Below are 9,109 nucleotides of genomic sequence, written 5' to 3' on the forward strand. Positions count from 1 at the left end.
CCCCAACCCTACTGGACCTCCTCCTACACCCCTAATCCAAATCCACCTTAAAGGCACACTAAGCAACTTTGTTTTTTTAAAACAGTCATCTGGTAGATGGTAGATGGTTAGGTGAGTCACCACAGGGCAGGACTGGACTGGGGTTTCGGAGAGAGAGGTCCGCACAGTTAAAATCCTTTTTTTTCTCTTTTTTTTGCCTTTTTTTCATGACATAATGAAAGAAAACAAAAAGGATTTTGAATGTGCTGACCTCTCTCTCCGAAACCACAGTCAGCCTTTGTCCTGTAGCCTACCTTTTCCTGGGATGATGTGCACAATCTTCACCTTCACTGGACTGGGACCAAAAACAGCCCGGACATTTTTTATTACGTAGACCAGTCCCTAACAGCCCCTTCGTATGGTATTCTACAATATTATGATTAGCTCAGTCCACTGTCTCTATTAAAGACTGACCATCTGTACTGAGGGCCAGTCTCGACAAACAAACAAAAAACAACAACAGATTGTCCACATTGGCCCTTGAGGACTGTTGGCCCACCGCGAAAATGCCTTGTATCTGTAACATAAGAAACGTTCAATAAAGAAATGTTTGAAAATGCCCTGTATGCCAGATGGCCAGTCCAGCCCAGCCTGCCACAGGGTGAATGAGCTGTGGTCTGGTCTAAGGAAAGGAGAGCTGAAGCCTGCTGCTTCAGGGCCTAGTTAGCTGTTCACTAGGCACTTTCCCCCTCCTTCAGCAGAGGCGCATCTTGCCACCACGCAAGGCAGGCAGACGCTTGGGGCCCCCAGGCCCCTAGATAGTGAATAACAGCCCACACTTTACCACAGTAGTGGCAATTTTGGTTCCAATGTTCATTATTTTGCATTTACGCTTGGGGCCCCATCTGACCCTAGAATCGCCTCTGTCCTTCAGGGACTCTTTCAGGGACTGCAGATGAAAATTTGCTTTTAAGCTGTAATCTGGTGTAGGTCATCTCTTTACTATGTAATTCATGTACTTTGAACATGGTCCTTGATTAAATAAACCAAATAAACTTAACTAATCCTGTTGCCACCATCACATCTGCATGCCCTTGTGGCTGTATGCCACTCATTTTTGGTCTACACTTTCTGATTTTAGTATTTTATTACCAGCTAAGTGTAATGTAATGTAATGTAATGTAATGTGATATATGATGTATTGCAATGTAGGCCTAATGTATTGTAATATGATATAATGAAATGCAATGTACTATATGTAATGTAATATGATGTAGTGTAATGTGATATGATGTAATGTAATTTAGTGTGATATGATGTAATGTAATGTGATGTAATGTGTTTCCATGTAACCAATACCCAGTAAATAACTGTAAATCGTTTTGGATGAAAGCGTCAGCTAAGTGTAATGTAATGTAATTTAATATTATGAAATGTAATATTATGTAATATAATGTAATATAATGTAATATATTTTGTGTGTCCATGCAGGTGCCTGAGCGTTTTCTGGAGGTGGCGGAGATCACTCTTCAGGAATTCTTCACGGCCATCTTCCTGGCCAAGGACTCCGACCCTTCTTGGAAGAAGGCCATCTACAAGGTCATCTGCAAACTAGACAGCGAGGTGCCAGAGGAATTTAAAACCTCAAACTACCTATAAAGTCATCTGCAAACTAGGCAGCAAGGTGCCAGAGGAATTTAAAACCTCAAACTACCTATAAAGTCATCTGCAAACTAGACAGCGAGGTGCCAGAGGAATTTAAAACCTCAAACTACCTGTAAAAAGTAATCTGCAAACTAGACAGCGAGGTGCCTGAGGAATTTACAACCTCAAACTACCTGTGAAGAGGTTAACCTACCATTCATCTGAGGGTTTTTCTTTATTGTTTTATAAACGCACTGGATCTTTTTGTTGACTTTGAAGGGATAATTACTTGTAAATACAGTAGTGGTTAAAGTATTAAAATATAACAATGTGACTGAAAGGCAGCGAAAGCGTACTATTATTTAAATTGGGACAAATGGTAAAGTTTACATGGTGTCTAACTCATCCAAACATCACATTAACCTGCATGTCTAGCAGAACATCTGAGTTTGGGGAATATACTGTGGTGGGGATATAAGCTTAGGCCTATATTGAAATAATAATGAATTGAGGAACATTCAGGTGTAGTGAAAATACGCTGTGTACCATACTCAATTTAATGCTATGTAAATGTATGTACAGTTGTAACAAAAGGCAAGCCCTGCCTTTTCATATCTTACTAATTTGTTTAGGTATATTTAACCATACACGTTATTGATGTGTAAAATTCAAACTTTTTAATTCATATTGTTGTTTGTAGCTTTGATGTGATGCTTTGTGTGTTTAATGGTGTGACCGACCGTTCTTTCATATCAGAAGGCTCATATGACATTACTGTTGTTGCACATTGATTTAGCCTACAATAAATACATGCCTTATTGAGGAGGTATTATTATTATTATTACTATTATTACTATTATTGTTATGAAGTTACTGTTGCTGTATATTGATTTAGCCTACAATAAATACATGCCTTATTGAGTAGTTATTATTATTATTATTATTATTATTATTGTTATGATGTTACTGTTGTTGTACATTGATTTACCGTAAATACACACCTTATTGAGTAGTAGTTATTATCATTATTATAAGTATTATTATTATTATTATCATTATTATTATTATTATTATTATTATTATTGTTGTTGTTGTTGTTGTTGTTGTTATGATGTTACTGTTGTTGTATATTGATATGATGTAAATGCAGACCTGATTTAGGAGCCTAACTGGACTGTTGACTAAGAGGATGCTCAAGCTGAGTGCTGAGCTATAAGCAGATACTTGAATTCCCATGATGCTGTACAGTAGGTGTTGTGCAAAGCAAAAAGACAGAGCTCCAACCTGAGTATAATGACTTTAAAGGGCAACTCCTGCCAATTTCAATGTGCTGTTGTATTGCTCACGCTACCCTTGACTTGTCAGTACCCGGTGACGCCGCATTTTTTGGCTCAGCCCTTTCCGAGATATGAGCTATTCTAATGGGGGCAACTTTTGTTTACATTTCAAAAAAACATTTTTATTTATTCCCAAAAACATCCAAAAGGTTATGCAACATCAGCAGACAGCTAGCAAACAGCGATACCTTTTGGGAAAATATTTGGATTAGGCCTATGCTCATTTTTTAAAAAATGTAAACAAAAGTTGCCCCCATTAGAATAGCTCATATCTCAGAAAGGGCTGGGCCAAAAACTGCGGCGTCACCGTGTACTGACAAGTCAAGGGTAGCTTGAGCAATACAACAACACATTGAAATTGGCAGAAGTTGCCCTTTAAAATGTAAATTTGTAATTAAATGTAATTTAAAAAAGTAGTTTTGGGGAGATACTTGACATGCAGCAGTTTTGGTACTTCATATTACCACCTATTGTGCAGATTAATCATTTTATTTAAATGTAATATTTGATATATATGTCATTTAAGTCATAGTAACTGATTTTCCACAACAACGCAGTTACTGCCTTTTTGCTTTGTAGGGCAGAGTAGGTGTTGTGCAGGTACTGTATGGGTACCATGTTTAGTTTTCACATTTATCCTAGTTGTGAATCGAGTTTCTCTAAAAAAAATATAAATAAATAAAAATAAAGCAAACTATCCAGGGGTCCTTTTCTCGATTCTTGTCGTTGCTAACCGTCTTAAGACCGTCTTAAGACCGTCTTACCATTCCCTTGGATTTAGTGGTGAGCGTCACTGTCGAGAGAGATTTGATTCGCTCTTACGAAGGACGTTGCTACCGTCGTTAGCAAAGACGCTTTCGAGATACGGACCCCAGTCTCGACTGTTGCCTGTTTGGGGCTAATCAACAATGTGGCCAAACCAACTCTTCTGGGACGTCTTACGGAGATGAGCTCTTATGCCTACAGGTCTTGAGGCAGAAATGCTCTCACAGTAAATGAATAAATAAAAAATAAAGCAAACTATCCAGTCTCGTCGGTTGCCTGTTGGGGTTTAACCACGGTGTCCAAACCAACTCTCTTGGGACGTCTTACAGTGGCCGAGATGGGATGAGCTCTTATGTCTTACAGGTCTTAAGGCAGCAATGCACTCACAGTGAACATCAACAACACAGCAAACAAACAAATAAACAAACAAACAAACAAACAAAGCAGGTCGGTGTTGACCACAAGAGATCCGCCTGCCAAGCAAGTCACCTGAACTAATGGCTTGAGAGAAATGCAAGCAGCACAGAAGATAACATAATACACATACACATAAAACACAGGCAAGTAACAGCAATTTCAAGATTTGTTTGACAAAACATTATAGCATTAACCCATAGGAGTGTTAATGGCTAAATTCACGTGTGTACATTTGACCCAAATTAATTTCATAAAATGATGTTTTGCTGTAACGCCACCCAGATCTTCTACTCAAGCCCAGGGTCTTACTAAGAAGTTGGCTTTCTTTTCAAGCAGGATGACATTAACCACGTAGTAGGTCTGCTGCATTATGAGAAATGACAGACTCTCAATTGTAAAGCTGGCTGGAATTATTATTTCAGCGTGTGTGTGTGTGTGTGTGTGTGTGTGTGTGTGTGTGTGTGTGTGTGTGTGTGTGTGTGTGTGTGTGTGACACAAGTGTTTTTGATAAGTGTAGGCTAGTAATTTCTTTCTGCTACAATGGGCTGTACATTTAATTACCATAATGTTATATCCTTCACACGCCTTGGCAGAAAAATCAAAACGGAAACTGTAGAATTAAAGCAGCAAAGTCATAATTGAATTTATACTTGGCCAAACGGTAATGGAATTTCAGCCAGTAATTATTTAACAGGCATTCATTTTCAATCATATTGATAAACACAGCATAATTGATTCAAAATTTCAATTAAACGTAACATGCAGTGCAATGTTGGTTTACAGAATTAATTTGTGTCTGACATTTTGTTCTGATAAAGATGATTATTATAAGCATAATGCATAAAGAAGCCTGGACGTTTGTGTTCAGCTTAAAGACTGGACTGGTTAACCCATAAGGTAAGACAAAAGACAGAGGGGTGTCGCGTCAGTAACTCCAGTCCTTGTAGGTGCGATCGAGATGTGTCAACGCATCCATGCGCATTTAGACAGCAATGCACCCTGAATGGAAAATGCTGCATGACGGTTAGATTTCCTGTCAAACTTCGAAATCTCGTCGACGTTGCGTTGACGAGGTGTCATGTCACATGGTGTAAAACTATCGCGGGATGAATGCGGCTGCAGTCAGATCTTGCAACCTCTGCAGTTGCTTATCCCCTTCAACGCTCGTCGGCGGACTGCCTCCGAGGTCACGCGCCCATGAACTGGTTGGTCAACAACTCACTCACGTGTGTATATGGGTCTTGTCTCACACCTCTACACAAGTTTGCGCAGGTCCCCACTTCAGCTCCTCCGTCCTCACTGCCTGTCCCCCCACTCCTCACACGTTGTGTGTAAACCGGTGCGAGCTCATCGTCTCGTTCATATTTGTGGCCGACTGCAAATGCGCTGTATTTAATAACACCCACATCGTGACAACAAGTTCTCGCTGACGTTCCTTGCGCAACGTCGACGCTCGCAATGAAGTCGTATGCGCTTAGTGACATGCGGAAGTGCCGCAGTGAGATTGATTTTATATTAACCACAGACCTATACTAATTATTATCAATAAGTGTAATAATATGTATTAATAAAGAGTATTATTTTTGATTATTTATGTATTCTAGGTCTGTCATTACAACAGTTAACGGGCATGTCAAGCGCTGTCACGGTTGGCATGTCACGTTGGTTATGGTTACAGTGGCTACTACGATGTCAAACTGTGCCTAACCCTGAACTTATTCCTAAACCTAACCTGTCAGTGAAAAAAATGTGTGTAAACCAACCGAACTGTGCCTAAACCAAAACTATTTCCTAAACCTAACCAGGGGCTGTTCACTCACGGAACTTCCTATTAGCCACAATTGGCTAACCCTAACCACGGGACAGTGCAAAATGAATGGGTGTCAATGGAGTTTTTTACCATTATAATTTTTGTGATTTTTTATAATTTTTTGTCCTGAAATATGAATATTAAGTTCGAAGCTAGAAATAATAAGACCCCATTTGAGTAGCGTTTCGATTATTTTGCGCCACTAGATTATTATATACTGGGTCACAAAGCTCAATTTTTATGGGGCCAAACCCATAAACATTAGCACGATGCTAGCGAGTACAGGTTGAAATCTTCTAACCAGTTGTAAAACTACACACCTGAACGATTTGTCAATACAGCCTATTGTTAAACAACAGTCATAGTGCTTACCAGGAATGTTTTGTTGATAATATTTGTGACTGGAAATGGCAGTAGCAATGTATTTAGCATGGGTTCCCCTTTCCATTCCATACATTTTCCCACATGAAGGACTGGCCTACGCTCGTTACTGTAGTATGCATGCAAAGCTAACTGGCTACAATGGGAACCAATGAGACTGAGCCTTCTCCCCTGTGTTCTAATTTCTCTGACCTAACCTGTCGGTGGAAAAATGTTTTTTATAGTTGCATGCCAGTGATGCCACTTCCGCATGTCGATGTCGAACTGTGTCTAAACCAAACTCATTCCTAAACCTAACCTGTCAGTGAAAAATGTGTGTACACCAACCTATAAACATGCCGAACTGTGCCTAAACCAAAACTCATTCCTAAACCTAACCTGTTAGTGGAAAAATGTGTTTTATAATAGCATGTCAATGATCCCACTTCCGCATGTCACTGGCACATGCCACATGCCACTCAAAGATCTAACTCCTACTGAAAATCACAGAGGATTTCCTTATATAGAGTTCACCTAATAGGTGGTAGACATGTCAATCAACAGTCGGTTAGGTTGACGTATACTGACAGTGTTGAAGGATATTTTTGGACTATTCCTTAAATTAAGCATTGTACCCTATTTCTCCTTTGACATAACGTGAGCTGAGAATTATAACCTTATAATTCTAAGCTCACGATAAGCCTATGTCTTTTGGTATCCTTCAACACTGTCAGTATACGTCAACCTAACTGACGGTTGATTGATATGTCTACCACCTATTGGATGAACTCTATATATTATATAAGGAAGTCCTCTGTGATTTTGTCTGTTTGCACTGAGGAAGGTCTGGTGACCGAAAACATTCTGCACTTTTGGGTAGCACCATTATCATTTGTACATAAGTAAAGAAATAAACCAATTATTGCATCGGCTGCTGGTGTGCGAGTTCTACTCTTTGCTTCTGTTAACCCATAAGGTAAGGCATTGGTTTCCAAACTGGAGCTTGGGGCCCCCAAGGGGGTCGAGAAGGTACTGCAGGGGGTCTGCGGCCCAAATGGACTGTCTGTTTGCATAAAACCTTGAATACAGTACATGCTTTTATAATCTTTAAATACATCGTTATGACAATATTGACTTCAACGTGTAGTCATTAGTAATTAGTAATTAGTGATTAGTAAATGTGTTTACCTTTCCTGTGATTTACTTTACAGTTTAGCAAAAATATTATTTTGCTTTGGGAAAATGGGAGCGTCGCAAAAAATATTCTTTTATGTTCAAAAGGGTGTCCAAACAGAAAAGGTTTGGGAACCGCTGAGGTAAGTTATTATTATGAAAAGCAACATGACAATTTGAAGGCAATTTGATGAGCCCAAAAGGAGAGCGGTCAATTTGTTGGTCAAATTCATATCCTAGTTGCCTTGTCTAAGACATATAGGGCTATTACAGGATATGCCACCGTGCATGTTGTATTCAAGTGATCAAACACAATAAAATATTTTCATTTTAACAGAAGAGAAAGATATGAGAAAGACAAAGAATATTCAAGATTCAAGATTCTTTTTAATGTTCGCAAAGGAAATTTGTCTCGGACATAGGCCTACATTGCCTTTCTAACAATTGCTAACGCATTTATTGTTCTTCCATGATGGTGATGTTGCCTTCAAAAGGCATTCCAACAGATATTAGATACACAGGGTAGAATGGGCAAGCGGTTAGGGCATCAGACTTGCAGCCCAAAGGTTGCCGGTTCGACTCCCGACCCGCCAGGTTGGTGGGGGGAGCAGTTAATCGGTGCCCTCCCCCATCCTCCTCCATGACTGAGGTACCCTGAGCATGGTAGCATCCTGCCGCACTGCTCCCTTGGGGCGCCACTGTGGGCTGCACCCTTGCACAGCACGGGTGAGGCATGAATGCAATTTTGTTATGTGCAGTGAGCACTATGTGCTGTGGAGTGCTGTGTCATAATGACAATGGGAGTTGGAGTTTTCCAGCTGGGCTTTCACTTTCACATTTTCTACTCGTATTGTTTTATCCGAATGTGTCTCACACATAGTGTAGGCCTACTGCAAACCTGTCTAGCGTCGAGATCAGCTTGACATGAAAGCAATTAGGTTCAAAACAAATCATGGTTTTGATTGGGGATAAATGTTGTCAAATGATGGAGGACGATATACAGTAGGCCTACCTGAGAGTGTCATCAGACATCATCAATCATCATCATCCTCATTATCATCATCATCATCATCATCATCATCATCATCATCATCATCATCATCATCATCCTCATTATCATAAAAAGTTTTTCAGGTAGGCCTAAATACATATAGCTGATTACAGCAAGGTTAAGTCGTTCAGTCTATAATGTTGAAGTTTTTAGGGCAGTCATGGGTGAGCGATTAGGGCGTCAGACTTGCATCCCAGAGGTTGCCGGTTCGACTCCCGACCCGCCAGGTTGGTGGGGGGAGTAATCAACCAGTGCTCTCCCCCATCCTCCTCCATGACTGAGGTACCCTGAGCATGGTACCGTCCCACCGCACTGCTCCCCATGGGGCGCCACTGAGGGCTGCCCCCTTGCACGGGTGAGGCATAAATGCAATTTCGTTGTGTGCAGTGTGCAGTGTTCACTTGTGTGCTGTGGAGTGCTGTGTCACAATGACAATGGGAGTTGGAGTTTCCCAATGGGCTTTCACTTTCACTTTTTTTTTTCTTTCACTTTGAAATGGGAATGTTCCACTTCAGGAAGTAAGGTTGGAGCAGGTTCACACACTAAACAAGACACAAAGGTCAAGCACAAGAA

General features: G+C 40.3%; 1 protein-coding gene across 1 annotated transcript in view; it reads left to right on the forward strand.

The window, feature by feature from the left end:
* prox2 (prospero homeobox 2) overlaps positions 1-1,695 on the forward strand; it is a 22,920-nt gene extending 21,225 nt beyond the window's left edge. Inside the window, exon 6 of the mRNA XM_063184003.1 lies at positions 1,471-1,695. Coding sequence (XP_063040073.1) covers positions 1,471-1,638 — 168 coding nt within the window. The 3' untranslated portion in view covers positions 1,639-1,695. The remainder of the gene's footprint in view (positions 1-1,470) is intronic.
* The last annotated feature ends 7,414 nt before the right edge of the window (positions 1,696-9,109 follow it).

This window comes from Engraulis encrasicolus, chromosome 19, assembly GCF_034702125.1.
Source record: "Engraulis encrasicolus isolate BLACKSEA-1 chromosome 19, IST_EnEncr_1.0, whole genome shotgun sequence".
NCBI lineage: Eukaryota > Metazoa > Chordata > Actinopteri > Clupeiformes > Engraulidae > Engraulis > Engraulis encrasicolus.